General features: G+C 53.1%; 1 protein-coding gene across 1 annotated transcript in view; it reads left to right on the forward strand.

Moving 5' to 3' along the window:
- LOC140454689 (hypoxia-inducible factor 1-alpha-like) overlaps window positions 1–21,730 on the forward strand; it is a 27,126-nt gene extending 5,396 nt beyond the window's left edge. The window contains exons 2-9 of the mRNA XM_072549616.1: window positions 1,006–1,153; window positions 3,898–4,070; window positions 5,457–5,704; window positions 6,932–7,000; window positions 10,031–10,683; window positions 11,732–11,840; window positions 14,436–14,559; window positions 18,088–21,730. Of these exons, the coding sequence (XP_072405717.1) occupies window positions 1,006–1,153; window positions 3,898–4,070; window positions 5,457–5,704; window positions 6,932–7,000; window positions 10,031–10,683; window positions 11,732–11,840; window positions 14,436–14,559; window positions 18,088–18,233 (1,670 nt within the window). The 3' untranslated portion in view covers window positions 18,234–21,730. The remainder of the gene's footprint in view (window positions 1–1,005; window positions 1,154–3,897; window positions 4,071–5,456; window positions 5,705–6,931; window positions 7,001–10,030; window positions 10,684–11,731; window positions 11,841–14,435; window positions 14,560–18,087) is intronic.
- The last annotated feature ends 2,224 nt before the right edge of the window (window positions 21,731–23,954 follow it).

The raw sequence follows: 23,954 nt of genomic DNA on the forward strand, positions 1-23,954 counted from the left end.
GTCCTATGAGTGTGTGATGGGGGACAGTGTAGAGGGAGCTTTACTCTGTATCTAACCCCATGCTGTCCCTGTCCTATGAGTGTGTGATGGGGGACAGTGTAGAGGGAGCTTTACTCTGTATCTAACCCCGTGCAGTCCCTGTCCTGGGAGTGTGTGATGGGGGACAGTGTAGAGGGAGCTTTACTCTGTATCTAACCCCATGCTGTCCCTGTCCCTGGGAGTGTGTGATGGGGGGACAGTGTAGAGGGAGCTTTACTCTGTATCTAACCCCATGCTGTCCCTGTCCTGGGAGTGTGTGATGGGGGACAGTGTAGAGGGAGCTTTACTCTGTATCTAACCCCATACTGTCCCTGTCCCTGGGAGTGTGTGATGGGGGGACAGTGTAGAGGGAGCTTTACTCTGTATCTAACCCCGTCCTGTCCCTGTCCCTGGGAGTGTGTGATGGGGGGACAGTGTAGAGGGAGCTTTACTCTGTATCTAAGCCCGTCCTGTCCCTGTCCTGGGAGTGTGTGATGGGGGGACAGTGTAGAGGGAGCTTTACTCTGTATCTAACCCCATGCTGTCCCTGTCCCTGGGACTGTTTGATAGGGGACAGTGGGGATGGTGATGAGTGATTGAGTAATGTGACCCTCCCTCCTGTCTGACTCACCCTCGTGCAATGACTCTGTCACTGGCTGTTTGTTAATGTTCTTTCAGCAGAGTAACCACATCCTCCTTCCTCTCCCCAACTCCACACCCCACGCCCTTTCACCCCAATCTCTCTTCCCACCTCTCCCCCCACCCCCTCACCCCAATCTCTTCCCCAACTCCACCTCTCCCTCTCCTCCCACCTCTCTCTCCCTCTCCCCCTCCTCTATCTCCAACTGTTACCCCTGTCCCCCTCTCCCTCTTCCCCGTTTCCCTCTCTCCTGTACACCCCACTCCCCCCACTATCCATCTCCCCCACCTTCCCCTCTCCCCGTCCCCCCCACCCCCTCTCCGTCTCTCCCCTGTCTCCCCGTGCAGTGCTGAGTAAGGGGCAGGTGATTTCTCCCCAGTACCGTTTCCTGGCGCGGACTGGGGGTTATGTTTGGTTGCGGACTCAGGCTAGTACCATCTCCAGCAGCAAGAGTAACCAGCCTCAGTCGATCATCTGCATCAACTCCGTGCTCAGGTGAGTGACTAACTACCTCCCCTCGAGTGACACGGTCTCCCAGAGGGAACCAGAGCAATGGCAATCGTTGGCCAACGTGATCCTGAAAGATTCTGTGTGAACATTCTCCCCCTCGTGTCCTCCCCCACCCTGGCCTCACCCCTCCCTCTCTCTCTCTCTCCCTCTCTCTCTGTTACCCCCTCATTCGGAGATCCCTGCACTCCTCCCTGTTGTGACTTGGTACCAGGCTGTTTGTGTAACACTCTGACTGAGTCCAGGGCGCTATATAAATGCAGGCCCTTACTCGTGTGGGAAGGGAAGCTCTCTGGACCTGTCTCCAGTCCTCACCCCCGAGAGATCGCAAACTGGGAACAATCACCCCCCACCCTGTCTCTCACACACCCCGCACCCCATCCCTCACACACACACACCCCACCCCATCCCTTACACACAACCCCCGCCCCATCCCCCCCACACACACCCCCACCCCATTCCTCACACACACCCCACCCTGTCTCTCACACACCCCGCACCCCATCCCTCACACACACAACCCCCACCCCATCCCCCCCACACACACCCCCACCCCATTCCTCACACACACCCCACCCTGTCTCTCACACACCCCGCACCCCATCCCTCACACACACACACCCCACCCCATCCCTCACACACACACACCCCACCCCGTGTCTCACACACACCCCCCACCCCGTCCCTCACACACACCCCACCCCATCCCTCACACACACACCACCCCGTGTCTCACACACCCCACCCCGTCCCTCACACACACCCCACCCCATCCCTCACACACACACCCCACCCCATCCCTCACACACACCCCCCACCCCGTCCCTCACACACACCCCACCCCATCCCTCACACACACCCCCCACCCCGTCCCTCACACACACCCCACCCCATCCCTCACACACACACCCCACCCCATCCCTCACACACACACCCCACCCCATCCCTCACACACACACCCCCCATCCCGCCCCTCACACACACCCCCACCCCATCCCTCACACACTCTTCCCCCCACCCCGTTCTTCACACTCACACACCCACCCCATCCCTCACACACACCCCACCCCCTCGCCCACACACCTCACCCCCTCGCCCACACACACCCCCCACCCCATTCCTCACACACACACCCCACCCTGCCCCCACACACCCTCCCCCCCCCCCCCACCCTGTCCCTCAAACACACACACACCCCCCACCCCATTCCTCACACACACACCCCTCCCTGTCCATCACCCTTCCTCTGGCAGCTCATTCCATACACGTACCACCCTCTGCGTGAAAAAGTTGCCCCTTAGGTCTCTTTTATATCTTTCCCCTCTCACCCTAAACCTATGCCCTCTAGTTCTGGAATCCCCCACCGCAGGAAAAAGACTTTGTCTATTTATCCTATCCATGCCCCTCATAATTTTATAAACCTCTATAAGGTCACCCCTCAGCCTCCGATGCTCCAGGGAAAACAGCCCCAGCCTGTTCAGCCTCTCCCTGTAGCTCAAATCCTCCAACCCTGACAACATCCTTGTAAATCTTTTCTGACAACATCTTTCCGATAGGAAGGAGACTAGAATTGCATGCAATCTTCCAACAGTGGCCTAACCAATGTCCTGTGGTTGGGAATGTTGGAGCGGGTGGGGGGGGGGGGGGATTTCCAGAAGGAACAAGCTTCCAGAAGGAGGTTGGATCTGAAGTGCAGGGGCAGATGGTAAACATTCCTCCCCACTGCACCAATTCCAAGCATCTGCCTTGCCTCCTGAATCCGTCATACCCTCCTTCAACAAACATCCCTCAGTCTCTGTTTTGAAATTTCCAGTTGACCTCCAAACTCAGCAGGTTTTTTGGGTGTGGGAGGGGTTCCAGATTTACCCCCTTTGGGGTGAGGAAGGGGCTTCGATGACCCATCAATAGTTTCTCAGAATCAACTTGAGGAACTGGGGCGGTACAGTGGCTCAGTGGTTCGCACTGCTACCTCCCAGCACCAGGGACCCAGGTTCGATTCCAGCCTTGGGCGACTGTGTGGAGTTTGTACACTCTCCCCGTGTCTGTGTGGGTTTCCTCCCACAGTCCAAAGATATGCAGGTCATGTGAATGGGCCATGCTAAATTGCCCGTAGTGTTAGGTGCATTAGTCAGAGGGAGCCCTGAAGAAGGGCTTATGCCCGAAACGTCGATTCTCCTGCTCCTTGGAGGCTCCCTGGCCTGCTGTGTTTTTCCAGCAACAGTTTTCAACTCAGAGGGAAATGGGTCTGGGTGCGTTACTCTTCGGAGGGTCGGTGTGGACTGGTTGGGCCGAACGGCCTGTTTCCACACTGTCGGGAATCGAATCTAATCTAATCTAAACTCCCTTACGGTAACCAGTAATCTCTCCGTTGGGAGCAAGCCTTACACTCTCCAAACTCAGGGGATGACAAACGTAATTTATCCAAGATGCCATCAAAAATGTAACTCCTTCATCTCGGTCCATTTCAACACGGAGTATGGAATGTTCTCAGGGAGAGGTGTTTGGGCTTGAAGGGTGAGCATGAAAGCGAATGTGTTTGAAGTGAGGAGCTGCAGATATCTCCCAACTCGATCAGGAGAGATGGGTTTCCTCTTGCTGATGCCTGGTGTTGTTCGGAGCAGCCGGTAGATTGCGTCTTGGGTTCGAGCTCCTCCTCAATCCAGTTTGATCCTGCTCGGGGCGATGTCCTGTCTCGGCTGTTTGACGGCTTCTCTGCTCTGACCCCTACACAGCAATGTGATGGAGGACTCAGTCACCTTCTCCTTGGATCAGACCAGGCTCCTGACTCCCGACACCGATCCCGAGAACGGCCAGCGCCTCCTGAGCCAGTGGGAGGAGAATCCCAAGAAATCGGATGAGCTGGGCCCTGCTCCTGGAGACAGCGTCGTTTCCCTGGATTTGGCAGGTACCCGAGGGGCGGGGGGAAGGGTAGGAGGTTGGGGAGGGGCAGGAGAGGTGGTCCTGCTCACAAAGGGAGGGCATAACACCAGAGAGACAGAGGTGGGGGTCCTGAAGGTCTTGGGAACATGGGGGTCTCTCAAAAGTGTGACAGCGCAGCTGGATGCCATTCAGCCCATCGTGCCTTTACTAGCTCATCAACCAAACATCACGATCCAGTGCCAATCTCCTGCTTTCTCCCCCCTTCCCCTCTCCAGCACCCCACCCAAAATGAACTCACCTCATTCACAGGCCATGTTTAGATTGCATTGACGTAGCACCTTTCCTCAGCCCATCCCAAACTGTTTGAGGCAGGCGTGGGTTGGAGGTGTAGTCCCTGCTGTAATGGAGGATACACTGCAGTCAGATTGGGCACCACCAGCAGCCAAGAGGTGAATGAGGGATGGGCACAGTTTCACACCAAGAGCTCTCCAGTTGAAGACGGGAATGAGGGGAATCGCTTTCCTCTCCAATGGTGGTGGGTCAGCCTCTCCCTCTCGTCCCCAGAGAGTGATGGAGGCTGACACACCCTCCAGGACAGAGTCACAACCAACAACAGAGTCAGTGGTCACCATGGATAGGCTACAGCCGAACCCACTGTGATCCATATGGGTGGCACAGTGGCTCAGTGGTTAGCACTGCTGCCTCACAGCGCCAAGGACCCGGGTTCAATTCCAGCCTCGGGCGACTGTGTGGAGTTTGCACATTCTCCCTGTGTCTGTGTGTGGGTTTCCTCCCACAGTCCAACCAAAGATGTGCTGGTTCTGGTGGATTGGCCGTGGGAAATTGCCCCATAGTGTCCAGGGATGTGTAGGTTAGGTGGGTTAGCCATGGGAAACGTGGGGTTACAGGGACCGATTAGGGGGAAGGGGTCCGAGTGGGATGCACTTCAGAGGGTCAGTGTGGACTCAATGGGCCAAATGGCCTGTTTCCACACTGTGGGGATTCAGCTCAGTGACACAGCGAGCTGGAGGGCTCCAGTTCATTTACTCGCCATGGGTTTCAACTCATGGACTATCTCAGGACAATCGAGGTGAGTTTTGAAATGTACCTCACTGTTGTGGCACAGAGAGTCTGGCAGCCGGATGTTTGCACAGCAAGATCCCACAGACAGCAAAGGGATCGCTTTGGCCTTGGCATGTTCTTCACACATTGGCATCACAACCAGAGGGCGGCTGAAGCCCCATTGGTTAATTTGAAACATGGCACCTGTGACACTCCAAGACTGGGTGCAGGATTCTAAACGGGGACATAGGCCCCCAAACGTCCCAGTGAGTCCCCCCCCCCCCCTCCCTCCCTCCCCTCACCTCAGAGCTTTCTGTTCCACTGATCACACTCCCTTTTGTACATCCAGGTCAAAGGGATGTGAAAGCATTTCACTTCACCAGAAGGCTCCCGGATGATGACCAGGCCCCCCTGTCCCCAGAGGAATTCTGCAGCCCTGCTCTCTGTAAACTTCTGTCTCCAATCTTTAATGGCCTGGAGATGAGCTCCAACATGGACTCCAAACCACTCAGCAAGCAGCCGGAGAGAACGAGAGAGGACCCAGACACACCAGGGGTTACAGTGCCCAAACCAGGCAGCTCTGAGACAGCCGACGTGGTGAGTATGGGTCCGAGGGCAAGAGGGGGATGAGACTATGACAGGAATAATGTACCCTTCCACATCAGACTGGCCTGCAACGGCCGAGTGAATGTTACACCTCATACACCAGCCTACAGTCTCCCAGATTTCCACCAAATCCCTGAAGGAGCTGACTCTCTCTGGGAAAAAGTTCCTGAAGGTGCTGACTCTCACTGGGATCCAGTTCCTGAAGGGTCTGACCCTCACTGGGATACAGTTCCTGAAGGGTCTGACTCTCACTGGGATCCAGTTCCTGAAGGGTCTGACTCTCACTGGGATCCAGTTCCTGAAGGGTCTGACTCTCACTGGGATACAGTTCCTGAAGGGTCTGACTCTCACTGGGATCCAGTTCCTGAAGGGTCTGACTCTCACTGGGATACAGTTCCTGAAGGGGCTGACTCTCACTGGGATCCAGTTCCTGAAGGGTCTGACTCTCACTGGGATACAGTTCCTGAAGATGCTGTCTCTCACTGGGATACAGTTCCTGAAGGGGCTGATTCTCACTGGGATACAGTTCCCGAAGGTGCTGACTCTCACTGGGATACAGTTCCCGAAGGGGCTGACTCTCACTGGGATCCAGTTCCTGAAGGGTCTGACTCTCACTGGGATCCAGTTCCTGAAGGGTCTGACTCTCACTGGGATCCAGTTCCTGAAGGTGCTGACTCTCACTGGGATACAGTTCCTGAAGGGGCTGTCTCTCACTGGGATCCAGTTCCTGAAGGAGCTGACTCTCACTGGGATACAGTTCCTGAAGGGGCTGTCTCTCACTGGGATCCAGTTCCCGAAGGTGCTGACTCTCACTGGGATACAGTTCCCGAAGGGGCTGACTCTCACTGGGATCCAGTTCCTGAAGGGTCTGACTCTCACTGGGATCCAGTTCCTGAAGGGTCTGACTCTCACTGGGATCCAGTTCCTGAAGGTGCTGACTCTCACTGGGATACAGTTCCTGAAGGGGCTGTCTCTCACTGGGATCCAGTTCCTGAAGGAGCTGACTCACTGTGGGACAGATTTCACTGGATACATGAGAAGAGTGAGGTTATTAATGTGCGACATTGTTTACCCAGGGGAGACTGTGTGGATGCTGGTCTGGGGACAGCGCTGGGGCAAAGACGTGCACTGAGTGAGGATGGGGCTATTTGGTCACTGACAGGAATGCTGGGAAATTTGCCTCTGCGTTTTTAAAGTTTCATTGTTTCCCTTTTACAGAACATTGAGGAGTCTGAGAAAAATCTGATCGCAGCCGATACCAAAGCTCTGCAAACCAAAGCAACCCAGGTCAGTCAGCTTTCTGTGGTATATTCCTGTCAAACCCATATCTCTGAATGTACACAGTACTGCTGCAGGCAGGGCCCTGGGAACACTCAGTGCTGGAGGACAGGAGAGGATCCCTGATCCTGTTAGTGACACTGAACCAAACAAGGCAGCTTCAGGCCAGGATACAGTCCCTTCAAATACTGAGATACAGTTCCTGAAGGTCCTGACTCTCTCTGGGATACAGTTCCTGAAGGTCCTGACTCTCACTGGGATACAGTTCCTGAAGGGGCTGACTCTCACTGGGATACAGTTCCTGAAGGAGCTGGTTCTCACTGGGATCCAGTTCCTGATGGAGCTGACTCTCACTGAGATACAGTTCCTGAAGGTGCTGACTCTCACTGGGATACAGTTCCTGAAGGGGCTGACTCTCACTGGGATACAGTTCCTGAAGGGGCTGACTCTCACTGGGATACAGTTCCTGAAGGTCCTGACTCTCACTGAGATACAGTTCCTGAAGGTCCTGACTCTCACTGGGATACAGTTCCTGAAGGTCCTGACTCTCACTGGGATACAGTTCCTGAAGGTTTTGACTCTCACTGGGATACAATTCCTGAAGGTGCTGACTCTCACTGGGATACAGTTCCTGAAGGGACTGACTCTCATTGGGATACAGTTCCTGAAGGGGCTGACTCTCAATGGGATACAGTTCCTGAAGGTTTTGACTCTCACTGGGATCCAGTTCCTGAAGGGGCTGACTCTCACTGGGATCCAGTTCCTGAAGGGGCTGACTCTCACTGGGATCCAGTTCCCGAAGGGGCTGACTCTCACTGGGATACAGTTCCTGAAGGAGCTGACTCTCAATGGGATCCAGTTCCTGAGGGAGCTGACTCTCACTGGGATACAGTTCCTGAAGGTGCTGTCTCTCACTGGGATACAGTTCCTGAGGGAGCTGACTCTCACTGGGATACAGTTCCCGAAGGGGCTGACTCTCACTGGGATACAGTTCCCGAAGGTGCTGACTCTCACTGGGATACAGTTCCTGAAGGTGCTGACTCTCACTGGGATACAGTTCCCGAAGGGGCTGACTCTCACTGGGATACAGTTCCCGAAGGTGCTGACTCTCACTGGGATACAGTTCCTGAAGGAGCTGACTCTCACCATTTACTTTGTTAACTCCATGACAGTTCTATACAAAGATCTATCAGTCTCGGTTTTGAAATGATTCACGGATTTCACTTAAATTGTGCATTTGCGGAAGACCGTTCCAAGAAACATTGAAGATGGGGCAAAAACCCATCATTGATCGGGATTGTCTCAGCACTGAGAGTTTTTAGGAGATATTAAACTGTTTGGCCTTTTTATTTTGTCAGTTTCTTTTATTTTAGAGTTCTAGAGCCTGCAGCCTCCTGCTTCTTGTTTAACAACAATTCTTGTTGAGTTATTTTGTTTGCATGAATTTTCACTCATTGTGTTTAACCATTGTGTGAAATGTTTTACTATTTAACCAAAAAGACAACCTTAAAAAAAAAGATTTTGTGGGTGGCTCAGTGGTTAGCACGGCTGCCTCACAGCACCAGGGACCCAGGTTCAATTCCAGCTTCTAGTGACTGTCTGTGTGGAGTTTGCACATTCTCCCAGTGTCTGTGTGGGGGTGCTCCCACAGTCCAAAGATGTGCTGTTCAGGGTGGATTGGCCATGGGAAATTGCCCATAGTGTCCAGGGATGTGCAGGCTTGGTGGGGGGGTGTTAGCCATGGGAAATATAGGGTGGGGCTGGGTCTGGGTGTGATCCTCTTTTGTTGGGGGGGGGGCTGGGTTTGATGTAGAATCAATGGGCCGGATGGCCTGCTTCCACACAGTAGGGATTCTACGATTTTTATTTTAGAAATAAGGATATTTAGAAAAGACCATGTTGGGTTGTTTTAAACGTAGAGGTTTGTCAGTCCCTGGATATAGAGAGAACATTTCCAGATTATGGTGCCAAATTATAGTGCTAAACAGCTGGGACAGTGACAGATAAATCTCAAGGGGACCTGAGGAGAAAGCTGTGTCACAGTCTGTGCTCACAAAGTACTTTTATCGTCGCAAAATGCCTCAAGGTGCTTCATAAGAACAAAACCAAAACAGATTTGACACTGATTGACAAGGGAGTATTGGGAGAGGTGAATAAATGTTTGACCAAAAGAGGTAAGTTTGAAGGAGCTCCTTAAAGGAGCTGATGGATAGAGAGTGAGAGGGAGACAGGGTATTTTGGACAGGGTGAGGCTGACAGTGACGAGAGATTAAAATCAGGGGAAGCACGAGAGGTGGGAGCGAAAGGATTTCTGACAGTTGTGGGTCTGAAGGAGATGACAGAGATAGGGAAGGATTTGGAAACAAATTTGAGAAAATGGTTGGTTAACAGGGAGCCAGTGAGAGTCGGTGAGGAGGACGGCGCTGTTAGAATACAGAGAGTACTTGGATGTGTATGAACTTACAGAGGATGTGATTGGCTGATCAACCAGGGGAGCATTGGAATAATCAGCTCGAGATGACACATGGATGACGGTTTCGGCAGTCGATCAGCCGAAGCAGGCGGGCGGGTTGGGTAGTGTTCTGGGGGTGGATGTTAAAACCTTGATGATAGCACGGGATGTGGTGTAGGCCTGAGCTAAGTGGGGCAGAGGCCGGGAGACAGTGGTTCCAGAGATAGGGGCAATGGGAATAATTACGGTGCCAAAGGAAGCCATTCGGTCTGTTGTGTCTCTGGCTGCTCTCTGCCCCATTATCCCTGCACACCATAGCCATCCAAATAGCTATCGAATGCCCCTCTTGAAGGGTTCAATTGAACCTGCCCCCACCACATTTCCAGGCAATGCGTTCCAAACCCTAACCCCTCGCTGAGTGAGAAACCTTTTCCAAACACCAGCCTGACTTTAAAATCCACGTCCCTCTCGTTCTTGCTCTGTCTGCGAACAGCTTCGCCCCATCCGCCCGATCCACGTGAATCTGTAAACCTCAGTCAAGCTGTTCTGAGTGACCGAGGGGCTAATGAGTGGTTTGGTGTTCACAGGAGGTAATGGAGCTGGATTTGGAGATGTTAGCGCCCTACATCTCCATGGAGGAGGACTTCCAGCTGAACAGCCTCGAGTGTGCTGAAGAGAAGGACGGACAGGTCTGTCCTGATGTTCACCCGGAGCCCCGCGGAAGGAGCGCCACAGCAACGGACTCTAGAAGTTTCTCTGGGAGCCCGACCGAGCCAAGGAACACCGGCCCTGCCAGCGGCCGCCCCAGGTCCTGCAGCTTCCACGGGGTGCGGCCCAGTGTGCAGGACCATCCTCGGAGAGAGGGCGACCCAGAGGGAAACTCTGCTGCTCTACAACGTTCCTGCAGTGTGACCAATCTCAGCAAAGCCCCAGGCCCAGGGCTCCTGGCCCCAGCCCCAGCCCCAGGCCCGGCCCCAGCCCAGGCCCCAGCCCCAGGCCCAGCCCCGGCCTCTGGTTACTACACGCTCGCTTTCGGAGGACCAGCATTCACTGTGGCTGTGAAGAACGTCCTCCTGGCTTTATTCCAGCCCCAGGCCCCTGAGGCCAAAGTTCAAACTCCCAGCAGCAAAGGTCAAGAAGCAACATCCGCAGGCGCTGCCCGGGGGCTGGAGCCAAGTGATCTCCTGGACACGGCTGGACTCAGCAGAGAATCAGCCCAGCATGAGCTGTCCAAACAGAGGTACAAATACTTCATTATTACACACACATCACCAAACTGTTCAGACATCTGCTCTGTACAATATCCTGAGGAGCCACTGAGATTTACACAGCATTCAGAGGTCAGACTGATCCTATCCCTCAAACATTTGAGTATCAGTGCCCTTTGAACTATACCCCAACACAGGGCAGTGCCCTTTGAACTGTACCCCAACACAGGGCCGTGCCCTTTGAACTGTAGCCCCACACGGGGCAGTGCCCTTTGAACTGTACCCCAACATGGGCCGTGCCCTTTGAACTTTAGCCCCACATGGAGCCGTGCCCTTTGAACTGTAGCCCCACACAGGGCAGTGCCCTTTGAACTGTACCCCAACATGGGGCCTTGCCCTTTGAACTGTAACCCCAACACAGGGCTGTGCCCTTTGAACTGTAGCCCCACACGGGGCAGTGCCCTTTGAACTGTACCCCAACATGGGCCGTGCCCTTTGAACTTTAGCCCCACATGGAGCCGTGCCCTTTGAACTGTAGCCCCACACAGGGCAGTGCCCTTTGAACTGTACCCCAACATGGGGCCTTGCCCTTTGAACTGTAACCCCACATGGGGCAGTGCCCTTTGAACTGTACCCCAACATGGAGCCGTGCCCTTTGAACTGTAGCCCCACACAGGGCAGTGCCCTTTGAACTGTACCCCAACATGGGCCGTGCCCTTTGAACTTTAGCCCCTCCCCCCACATGGATCACCACCTTCAGGGTGGGAGCATGATCATTGTCAAAGGTCACATTCCATTGGATGGTCAATGTTCTGGTTGTTGGGCTGGGGAGGGGCTGCTCCTGGGGGGTCTTCGTGAGTAACCTCCCACATCACTGAGCCCCCCTCGATGGGTCCCACCTGACCAGCTTAACCCGCTGGTGTTTTTGAAATTTGCTGCAGTTTCTAAAAACGAAACCTTTTTAACCGTCTTTGTGAGGTCAGTGAGCTGCTGTGCTGACCGGACCATGGCCCAGTAACAGTGGGTTGTGAAGTTAATGTTGCTGGTACCTGACGTGTGAAACTATCTCACCCTCTACAGGTCGCAGCGTGACTCAGAGTTCAGGAGAAATCACGGGCAGCTCAGTCCCCAGATACTAGACCTTCATAACCTCAAAAGGAAACACTCTCTGCTGATCGGGAACTTGCAGGTATTACACGAATGATCTAATCCCTCATGGCAACATGATTTGTTCATTACCTGATTAATTAGTTAACAAGTTTCATAATCCAATTGATAACTAGTTGACTAACCAACGGGTTGATTGCTAGCTGGAGATTTGGAGATGTGGCTGGGTTGGTTAAGAAACCGACTAGTTAATGGGTTGCTGGCTGGTTAACTAGTTGACTAACTTACTGGTTGATAATTTGGCAAGATTTGGAGGATCAGAGCAGTGGCTAATAGTTAATTCGTTACTCACTGTTTGAATGAGTGGTTGACTTGGTTGTGTTAACTATCTCTACTAAAGATTATACTAAGGGTCAAAAATGTTGAGGCTTGGTCTTAAAGAAAGACTGAGTTCTGAAGAATTGGTAACAGCTCAATAAAGAGAAAATCGGCCTCAGATTCTCCCACTGAGAGATAAACCTCCTCCTGATCTCAGCCTGAAATTGGAGCCCCTTTATTCTAAGACTGTGTCCTCTTGTGCTCGACTCTCCCATGAGGAAGAAATGTCCTCTCGGCATTGACCCTGACCTTACAAGAATCCTGACAGAGATCAGTTGTGACATGCTGCATGGCTCTATACCTGACATTGTAACGGGCGGGGGGTGGGGGATACTGATACCTGGTTGAGGTTCTGCTCTCAGTGGGGTATTGTTATTCATTCATGGCTTATCAATGAATACCACCACCAGCACTAATTACCTGTCTGTTTAAGAGCCAGATGTATCGCTGTGGGTCTGGGGAAGGACGACAGATCGTCATCCCTACGGAATGACAATTCCTCAGTCTGGCATTGCGAGCTCACCGAGATAGTGACTGTGTTAACTCCTCCTGGACATGTTAGAGAGTGGATCGGTCCATTTGGGATTGGTCAGGTCACTCCTTACTGAGGGGATAATGGGTCGGTTTGGCTCGTGAATTTGTTGAGCCGTGATCCTGGTTTGGGTGTGGGGTCAGTTTAATGGTTGGCTGGTTAAATGGCTGCTTATAGGGCGCTCTTGTGGTGCAGTAGTAGTGTCCCCGCCTCTAGACACGGAGAGCTACCTGCTCCAGAGGCTGTGTAGCAACATCTCTGAACAGGTGGATTTGACAAATAGATTTTTTTTAAAGTAAGGCTGTTGTTGGACAGTGGCAGTGTCCCTACCTTTAGGCTAGGACTCATGCAGCACGGAAACAGACCCTTTGGCCCAACCAGTCCATGCCGACCATAATCCCAAACTAAACTCGTCCCACCTTCCTGCTCCTGGCCCATATCCTTCCAAACGCTTTCCCATTCACGTGCTTATGCAAATCAAACAGACCCTTCAGCCCAACTGGTCCATGCTGACCAGGTTTCCCAAATTGAACTAGTCCTATTTGTCTGTGTTATGGCAGGAAACTGGCATTGAATAGTAAAGTGCGGGTCTAATACACACACCTCCTGAATATGCAGCTGTACAGAGGTAAGTGCTGGATCACAAACAGCAAGGTCTGAGAGCAGAGTCTTCCCCCCTCCACTGGCCTACTGTACTCCAAATCTTAAAGGGCACCCACATTTCTGGCAAGTGGAAGCTCAGCTGACAAGTGCAATTACATTTCACAAACAATGATGTGTGAAAACAGTGACTTCTCCATCGATGTCAGCAACAGCCTGCATTTCCATCGCAGGGTTTTGAAGACACTTCCCAGAAGTGATGGAATTAAATTGCACACCAAGGAAGGAAGTCAGTCAACACAGGTAGCTTTTATGGAGTCTCTTAAGGAGGGAAAAATGGTGGAGAAGTTTAGAGAGGGAACTCCAGACCTCAGGCCCCAAGCATCCGAAGGCCATTAATAGTGTAGCGACCGAAGTCACAGCAACACGAGGGGTCACAGATATCTCCGGGACAGGAGGTGGCCCAGGTTCAGGACCCCCTACTCCAGAGGATGTGCAGTGGCGCGGCTGAGCAGGTTGATGGGAAACTAAGTGCCCAGAGCAGGAGCTGATGGGCGGCCATTGGAAAAGTGAGGATGTCATTGGACGAACAAGCCAAACGAACGTTCTGGGTTCGAGTCCCACCGTGGCAGATGGCGGAATTTGAAAAGACGGCCTTTTGTGACACAGTGGTAGTGTCCCTGCCTCTAGACAAGGACTCCGGGTTCAAGACTGGGAAGGATTTAGAGGGATGTGGGCCAAAAGCTGGCAAATGGGGCTAGATGAGTTGGGGCGAAGGGTCTGTTTGCGTGCTGTCCCACCTGCTCCCGGAGGTATGTAACAGCATCCCTGAACTGGTTAGTTAGAAAACTGCCGTGAGTTATATAGAACTGGGCACCTTTTCCCTCTTTGCCATCGCTGCGTTCACCCTGGGGTAGGGGGGTGCCCGAGGAGGAGGGGCACAGAGGTTTAGAGAGAGAGAGAGAGGTGGGCACCGTGTGGGCCGGGGTGTATTATTTCCCTGAGTAGCTGCATTCTAATTTAATCCCCTTTCTCCCGTCCTCCCACCCTCTCTCTGTTGTTGCCGCACTGTGCTGTGGTGGGCTGCTTCATTATTACTGTTTCGTTATTTTCATGTGTTATCGGGTTATCAGAATAAAAGCCCATTTGATTAAATTTGCTGCCCAGGATTCCAATTTGGATGTTTCGAGTGTGGCTGACATTGTCCAAGTTACAGCAAAGCGTTTGAAAAGGCCGGAGACTCAACAAGTTGAAGCGCAGACAGAGACTCTGCCGTCTGGGACACCAATGAGTAAGACCGTCCCTTTCCATTTCACTCTATCGGGTCTCCATCAGTGAGACGGGGGTAACCGCAGCGTAACGGGGGTAACCGCAGTGTAACGGGGGTAACCGCAGTGAGACGGGGGTAACCGCAGCGAGATGGGGGTAACCACAGTGTAACGGGGGTAACCGCAGCGAGATGGGGGTAACCGCAGTGTGACGGGGGTAACCGCAGTGTAACGGGGGTAACCGCAGCGAGATGGGGGTAACCGCAGCGAGATGGGGGTAACCGCAGTGTAACGGGGGTAACCGCAGCGAGACGGGGGTAACCGCAGTGTAACGGGGGTAACCGCAGCGAGATGGGGGTAACCGCAGTGTAACGGGGGTAACCGCAGCGAGATGGGGGTAACCACAGTGTAACGGGGGTAACCGCAGTGTGACGGGTGTAACCGTAGTGTAACGGGGGTAACCGCAGTGTAACGGGAGTAACCGCAGCAAGATGGGGGTAACCACAGTGTAACGGGGGTAACCGCAGTGAGACGGGGGTAATCACAGTGTAACGGGGGTAACCACAGTGAGATGGGGGTAACCACAGTGTAACGGGGGTAACCGCAGTGAGACGGGGGTAACCGCAGTGTGACGGGGGTAACCGCAGTGTGACGGGGGTAACCGCAGTGAGACAGATGTAACCGCAGTGAGACGGGGGTAACCGCAGTGAGACGGGGGTAACCGCAGTGTGACGGGTGTAACCGCAGTGAGACGGGGGTAACCGCAGTGTAACGGGGGTAACCGCAGTGAGACAGGTGTAACCGCAGAGTGACGGGGGTAACCGCAGTGAGACGGGGGTAACCGCAGTGTAACGGGGTGTAACCGCAGTGTGATGGGGGTAACCGCAGCGAGACGGGGGTAACCGCAGTGTAACGGGGTGTAACCGCAGTGTGATGGGGGTAACCGCAGCGAGACGGGGGTAACCGCAGTGTGACGGGGGTAACCGCAGTGAGACGGGGGTAACCGCAGTGTAACGGGGGTAACCGCAGTGTGATGGGGGTAACCGCAGTGTAACGGGGTGTAACCGCAGTGTGATGGGGGTAACCGCAGTGTAACGGGGTGTAACCGCAGTGTGATGGGGGTAACCGCAGCGAGACGGGTGTAACCGCAGTGTGACGGGTGTAACCGCAGTGTGACGGGGGTAACCGCAGTGTGACGGGGGTAACCGCAGCGAGACGGGGGTAACCGCAGTGTGACGGGGGTAACCGCAGTGTGATGGGTGCAACCGCAGTGTGACGGGGGTAACCGCAGTGTGACGGGGGTAACCGCAGCGAGACGGGGGTAACCGCAGTGTGACGGGGGTAACCGCAACGAGACGGGGGTAACTGCACTGTGACGGGTTGTAACCGCAGTGAGACGGGGGTAACCGCAGTGAGACGGGGGTAACCGCAGTGAGACGGGGGTAACTGCAGCGAGACGGGGGTAACCGCAGTGTGACGGGGGGTAATCGCAGTGTGACGGGGGGGGTAATCGCAGCGGGACGGGGTGTAACCGAAGCGAGACAGGGTGTAACCGCAGTGTGGGCTGTAACTGCAGTGTGACTGGGGGTAACCGCAGTGTGACAGGGGTAACCGCAACGAGACGGGGTGTAACCGCAGCGAGACGGGGGTAACCGCAGTGTGACGGGGTGTAATCGAAGCGAGACGGGGGTAACCGCAGTGTGACGAGGGGTAATCGCAGTGGGACTGGGTGTAATCGAAGCGAGACAGGGTGTAACTGCAGTGTGACGGGGGGTAACCGCAGTGTGACGGGGGTAACCGCAGTGAGACGGGGGGGGTAACCGCGGTGTGACGGATGTAAGCGAAGCGAGACGGGGGGGGTAACCGCAGTGTGATGGGGTGTAACCACAGTGAGACGGGTGTAAACGGAGTGAGATGGGTGTAACTGCAGCGAGACAGTTGGGGGGGGTAACCGTGGTGTGACTGGGGTAGCCGCAGTGTGGCGGGGTGTAACGGCAGTGTGGCGGGGTGTAACGGCAGTGTGACGGGGGGTAACCGCAGTGAGACGGGGGGGGTAACCGCAGTGTGACGGGGGGGTAACCGCAGTGTGACGGGGGGTAACCGCAGTGATACAGGGGGTAACCACAGTGAGACGGGGGGGGAAACCGCAGCAAGACGGGGGGTAACCACAGTGTGACTGGGGGGGGGGGAATCCGCAGTGTGACGGGGGGGGAAACCGCAGCAAGACGGGGGTAACCGCAGTGTGACGGGGGGGGGAAACCGCAGCAAGACGGGGGTAACCGCAGTGTGACTGGGGGGTAACCGCAGTGTGACGGGGGGGGAAACCGCAGCGTGACGGGGGGGGAAACCGCAGCAAGACGGGGGTAACCGCAGTGTGACTGGGGGGTAACCGCAGTGTGACTGGGGGGTAACCGCAGTGTGACGGGGGGGGAAACCGCAGCAAGACGGGGGTAACCGCAGTGTGACTGGGGGGTAACCGCAGTGTGACTGGGGGGTAACCGCAGTGTGACGGGGGGGGAAACCGCAGTGTGACGGGGGGGGAAACCGCAGCAAGACGGGGGTAACCGCAGTGTGACTGGGGGGTAACCGCAGTGTGACGGGGGGGGAAACCGCAGTGTGACGGGGGGGGAAACCGCAGTGTGACTGGGGGGTAACCGCAGTGTGACTGGGGGGTAACCGCAGTGTGACGGGGGGGGAAACCGCAGTGTGACTGGGGGGTAACCGCAGTGTGACTGGGGGGTAACCGCAGTGTGACGGGGGGGGGAACCGCAGTGTGACGGGGGGGGGGGGGTAACCGCAGTGTGACTGGGGGGTAACCGCAGTGTGACGGGGGGGGGAAACCGCAGTGTGACGGGGGGGGAAACCGCAGTGTGACTGGGGGGTAACCGCAGTGTGACTGGGGGGTAACCGCAGTGTGACGGGGGGGGAAACCGCAGTGTGACTGGGGGGTAACCGCAGTGTGACTGGGGGGTAACCGCAGTGTGACGGGGGGGGAAACCGCAGTGTGACGGGGGGGGAAACCGCAGCAAGACGGGGGTAACCGCAGTGTGACTGGGGGGTAACCGCAGTGTGACTGGGGGGTAACCACAGCGTGACTGGGGGGTAACCGCAGTGTGACTGGGGGGTAACCACAGCGTGACTGGGGGGTAACCACAGCGATCAGGGCTTCATCAATGGATCTGAGCACATCTCAAAATGAAGTCCTTTTGTCACGTAGTGAATGTGAGAAACACAGCAACTGATTTGTGCACAGCAAGCTCCCACTAACAGCCATGGAACAGACCCTGACTGTTGATTGAGGGATAAATATTTACCAGGTCTCCTGTGTTGTTCCTCAAAATAGGGTGAAGGCGAATAGGGATCTGAGTGCAGTGTAAACATCTCAGATGGCACCTCTGACAGTGCAGCACTCCCTAAGCACTCAGGTCTCTGAACCCACAACTTCCCAGTTCCAAGGTTAACAAGCTGCCCACTGAGTTTGTAAAGTAAAGGGAAATCATAGGTGCTGAGAGGGTTGTATTGCAATTTAACACTATGTCTTCTCTCGACAGCGCTGACCATGCAGTTACTTGGGAAGGAGGTGCCTGGTCCCCCAGAGCTGACCCGTTATGACTGTGAAGTGAATGCTCCGTTACCGGACAGACACCGTCTCTTGCAGGGCCCTGAGTTACTGAGAGCCCTGGATCAATCCTCCTGAGCTCCCTCACTGAGCCTACAGCCGGAGGGGGGGGGGGACTCTGCACTGACCTGCCCGAGGGAGTGGTGTTGGCAGGGGGAGGGGGAGGGGGGTGGACAGTCAGTATCGTGCCCTGAAGGAACAGTCACCATTCCCCATGGAGCTGAGAGCTTTGTGAATATGGAAAACGGACGGACTCTCCCTCTCGCTCATTAAAATCCAACTTTTGTCCATCGGAAATGAAGTGAAATCTAACCAGTTTGATCAGTTGTATCCCATCCCCACCCTCCCCCCAGTTCATCAGCTCTGCAACCCCCTCCACAGCTCTCCCCAATCATTAGCCCAAGAGTGGGTTTTGGACTGAGGATTGTTTGGGAGTTTCTCTGTTTCTGACAGATCGCTACCTCCCCATTCTGCCCTGGTCAATCCCGAATGTGATTGTTTAGTTCAGGAATAAACCAAGGACTGTCCTTCCTTCCCTGAAAACCACCTGAAGGTCTCTCATTCTCCATCTATCTATCTATCTCTCCTTCTCTAATCGTCTGTCTATCCACTCTCTGTCTCTGTCTCTCTGCCATCTCTCACTGTCTCACAGTCATTGTATCTGTTTCTCACTTTGTTACCTTTGTTTGTTTGTATCTCTTTTTTTTATTCATATCTGTCTGTCATCTGCTTATTATCTGTCACCGTTAGTCTATCTATCTACCCCAATCTCTGACGGTCTCTCTCTCTCTATAATCTTTATTTCTCTACCTGTGACCATATCAGAATCATTCTCTGTTTCTCAGTAGTCTTTGTATATCTTTATCAAAAAGTGTAGTCAGGCAGCATCCAAGGAGCAGGAGAATCAATGTTTCAGGCATAAGTCTTTCATCGTGTTTATCTGTGTCAACTTATCTGTCTCTCAACTACATGACAGTCGGTTTCTGTCTCTATATAATCTTTCTGGCTTCGTATCTCTGTCAGTCTTCGGTCTCTTTGTTCTATTCCTGTTTATCTCTTCCCTATCCCCGCAGAGTTCCATTCGGAGTAGACATCAACATAACTAGTTTCAAATTGTAGGAAGGAACAGACCAGGAACGTGAGTCAAAATTCTCTGAAACAGCCAGGTTCTGTTGCAAACGTACCAAACATTTCACTTTGAAAAATCCTCCTCTTTAAATGAAACATGATTCTAAGCCGGGAGGGTTTCATTCTGAACAGATTTCAGCACGGCGGCTCAGTGGTTAGCACAGCGCCAGGGACCCAGGTTCAATTCCAGTCTCTGTGGAGTTTGCATATTCTCCCCGTGTCTGCGTGGGTTTCCTCCCACTGTCCAAAGATGTGCAGGTCAGGGTGGATTGGCCGTGGGAAATTGCCCCTAGTCTGCAGGGTTACAGGGTGGAGGGTTAGTCTCTTCAGATCGTTGGTGTGGACGTGCTGGGCCGAATGGAGGGATTCAATGGATTCATGTGAGAATGAAACCAGTTCCCTAAATTTGGGCGTCGCTTATTCACTGCCTCTGTGCGTGGACTGTTATGTGCCAAGATAATGTAGCCACACTCATCGTCCTGGAGACTGCCCTCTCACAGAGACCCTGCTCTTGAGCCCGTTTTCTGCAGGATTGCAACTGTGGAGAAACTCCCTCATCTCAAAGGTTCCTGCTACCAGCAACACGGCAGGCCGCCCATGTGTGTCTGAGGGAACAGATGCTGATTCACTCTGTCAGGAATCCTGGCACAATATCTCCGGGGAATGTCAGAGAAGAAAATAAGTCAATAAGGAACTGTTTCTTCCTGTCCCAGCTCCTAATGGGTCTCTCACCGACCCGGATACTAAACTCTTTGTATCTCCTTCCTCCTTTTGCAGGATCTTGTGAAAACCTACCTCTTTGACCAAGCTTTCGTTTGAACATCACCAACTGTGATTTCGGTAACGCTCCCGTGGAGCACCTCGGCCTGTTTAAGGTGCTATATAAATACAGTTTGTCATAATAAATCTCTGTAGCACCCCCTCCGCCTTGTTGTTCAGGGGGAAATCCTCTCAGGAAAATTGTCTCAGAGAAGATCCTGAGGGGTAAGGGTCACACAGTGACAACATTTGTACATCTTTCAGTCACTGGTCTCTGACTGTAATCACAGAGCAACGCATTTCACAAACAGCCTCACACAGGGAAGGGAATTAATATCCAGGGCAGGGAATTGACTGGAAGTTTCACCTCTTCCTAAACTCCACAACTTTGGGATCAATACTGACCAGATCAACCAAACTTAACTGCCCGGGTTATAGGTGTGTGTCATAGTCACACATCTCCTCCCCCCGCCCCCCCCCCCGACCTGTTCACTAAACCCTCGAACACACAGTAAGGAGCAGAGGACACATTAGTCAATTGCTTCCCTGTTAAAATCCAGAGAGCCACTCACTGCAGGGCAAGCAAGAGATAAATCACTGCCAAAAGGACAGAAATTGCTGGAAAAGCTCAGCAGGTCTGGCAGCTTCTGTGGAGAGAAATCAGAGTTAACGTTTCGGGTTCAAGTGACCCTTCCTCAGAACGTTCATTGGGCCACTCGTTTGGACATCAACCCCTCCCCCTCCCCCCATGATTTCGATCATGCTCTTGAGAAGCACCTCGCAATGTTTAAGGTGCTATACAAATGCAGTTTGCCATTTCAAATCCCTGCAGTTCCCAGAACATTCTGAGGCAGGAGCATCGTTAACTGGATGCCCTTCCCACAAAACCTGCTGAGATTTTCCAGCAATTTCTGTTACGTCTCAGCTTTACGGCACCTGCAGTTCTTTTGATAAAACCCAAAAGAAATTATTGGTGCAATTTCGAGCAATTTGTCGTGGTGCTACCGAGCCAGTCACCAAACCTTCACTATGGTGCCGGCATCTTCAGGAATTAACGAGTTTCACTCCCTGTTCTACAGAGCCGGAGAGAAAAATCACAGTAGCATTAAAACACATTGTTCTCGCCACACACACCCTCCCCCACAACCTCCTCATTTAATCTGAAGTTTTTGTTGTTTGTTGATTAGTTTTTAGGAATATTAACGCTGGGAAAAGAGGTGCTTTAGACAAAGGGTAAGAATGATCTGATTGGGTCAAGGGTCACCTTGTTGGTTGGGAGCTCTGTGTTTGGTACAGAGTTTGGGAGATGGGAGCATGGCCAACTCTCAAAGAATTGCCAAGGTCTTGAGGGGGCAAGGCATCAGCAGAGAGAGAGAGAGAGCGCTGACCAAGGAGCTCCCTATGGGTACAGTACCCATGGTGGGACAGCTCTCGACAGGATCAGCCTACTTCCTGCTGCATTCTCCCTTTCTCAGAGATGCCACTTGTGTACCTCTCCTCCCCAGGGGCTTTGCTGAGCTGATCTGTCCCTCTGATCCAAGCCAGAGTTGTTCCTAGTCCTGCGATTACACCGTGATTGGTCAGAATACAACCTGTGGCAGAATCAGGATGAAATCACTACAATTATCAGTTTGAAATGTAATCGTTGGGACTTTGTTATTCTGGGAAATAAATAACCTTTAATACTGGTGCTGCGTTGTGTCTCATCATTGACCATAACAGCTGATTTTTGTCCCTCTGTCAGTGTCCAGTTATCGAGGGAGCTGGACAATGTTTCTACGTCAAAGGATTGCATTTGTGTAGTGCCTTGCAGCAACTCTAGGCACTAAGCAGTTTACTTTAATGGCCAGTCAGCTTTTCGAAATGTCAGAAATGGTAGCAGCTAATCTGCACAGTAAGCTCCCACAAACAGCATTGCTCAGGCCCTTGAGTTACATTGAGGTTGTACAGGACGTTGGTGAGGCCTTTTCTGGTATACTGGGTGCATTTCTGGTCACCCTGTTATAGGAAGCATGTAATTAAACTGGAGAGGGTTCAGCAAAGATTTACCAGGAATGTTGTCAGGAATGGAGGGTTAGAGTTGAACTTCTTCCCTCAAGTGCAGTAGGTTGAGGGGGTGACCTTATAGAGGTTTAAAAATTCACGAGGGGAATAGTTAAGGTGAATGACGTGTCTTTTCTCTTGGGTGGGGGAGTTCAAGACTAGAGGGACATATTTTTCAGATGAGAGGTGAAAGATTCAAAAAGGACATGAGAGGCAACTTTTAGTTTGCACAGAGTCGTTCGTGTGCGAGGAAATGTTTGGAGAGGTATGGGACAAGTGCAGTTCAGGCAGCATCCACGTAGCTTCGAAATCGACATTTCGGGCAAAAGCCCTTCATCAGGAAAGCTTTTGCCCGAAACGTTGATTTCGAAGCTACTTGGATGCTGCCTGAACTGCTGTGCTCTTCCAGCACCACTAATCCAGAATCTGGTTTCCAGCATCTGCAGTCATTGTTTTTACCTCATGGGACAAGTGCAGGCAGGCAGGACTAGATTAGTTTGGGATTACAGTCAGCATGGCCTGGGTTGGGCTGAAGGGTCTGTGTCCGTGCTGTATGGCCTGATTAACAAACCAGGTCATCACCTTAATGAGGTGGGGTTGAGGGATGAACATTGGCTGGAGGGTAACTGGCCTGTTCCCCTTCACAGATTCTTTCACAGTCATCTGAGGGGGGCTCCATGTTGTCTTTGTAAAGAAGTCACCTCCAACAGTGTGGCTTCCCCCCTCAGTCCTGACCTGGAAGCTTGGAATTGGAGCTTAAGTTTCTGGTTTGAACTCTCAGTTCTCAAGAGTCCCAGGGGAGACAGGAGAAAGTGCAGACCACAGATACTGGAGGTCAGAGTCAAGAGTGTGGCGCTGGTCAGGTCAGGCAGCATCAAGGAGCAGGCGAGTCAACGTTTCGGGCATAAGCCCTTCATCGGGAATGATGAAGAGCTTATGCCCGAAACGTTGATTCTCCTGCTCCACAGACACTGTCTAACCTGTTGTGCTTTTCCAGCACCCACACTTGTTGAATCCCAGAGGGAGATAGTGTGAGGCAGAGGAACAGAATGTCTCAACTCATTCTGTAAAACTCAGATGCTGCCTGACCTGCTGTGCTTTTCCAGCACCACTCTAATCTAGACTCTGGTTTCCAGCATCTGCAGTCATTGTTTTTACCCTGTCAAACCGAAAAGAAGGGATACACCCGAAATGTCGGCCTCTCCCCGCCCCGGTGCTGCCTGGCTCAGTGTTCTTCCAGCCTCCTGCCTGTCTACTTTGGATTCCAGTATCTGCAGTTTTTTTGTCTCCGATCAACCACGTCTCACACCTGTCCCTTCCCCCTACATGTTTAGTTGTTGCTTTTCTCATTTTTGGGGAAGTGGGGGAGGGGGGGTGTTGGTGGCAGGGAGCTGCTGTGCACGTTGAGAAACAAAACCAGACATTGCTGGACAAGCTCAGCAGGTCAGGCAGCTTCTGCGGAGAGAAGTCAAGAGTTACCGTTTCGGGTCCGGTGACCAGTTGCTGAGTTGGTTACAGCTCACATCAAACCTGACACATTCAGCTCAGCACCTCCCAAACATTCCCCACAGGGAGCCCTGATCGCCATCAGAGAGCACTAATCACCATCACAGGGAACCCAGATCACCATCACAGGCAGCCTTGATCACCAGAGAGAGCCCCTATCACCATCATGGGGAGCCCCGATCACCATCACAGGGAGCCCCGATCTCCATCACAGCCCCACAGGGGTGAGTGTGGGGTGTTTCAGAGGATAGGGGAGCAGTGTCAGCATCACTGTCAGACTGTGTGACCCCACTAAGCCCCGCCTTGCCCAGCCATCACCACCATAGCCGCAACACCATGTAAAACATACATTGCCATAGCAAC

This window comes from Chiloscyllium punctatum, chromosome 29 (genome assembly GCF_047496795.1).
Source record: "Chiloscyllium punctatum isolate Juve2018m chromosome 29, sChiPun1.3, whole genome shotgun sequence".
Classification (NCBI taxonomy): domain Eukaryota; kingdom Metazoa; phylum Chordata; class Chondrichthyes; order Orectolobiformes; family Hemiscylliidae; genus Chiloscyllium; species Chiloscyllium punctatum.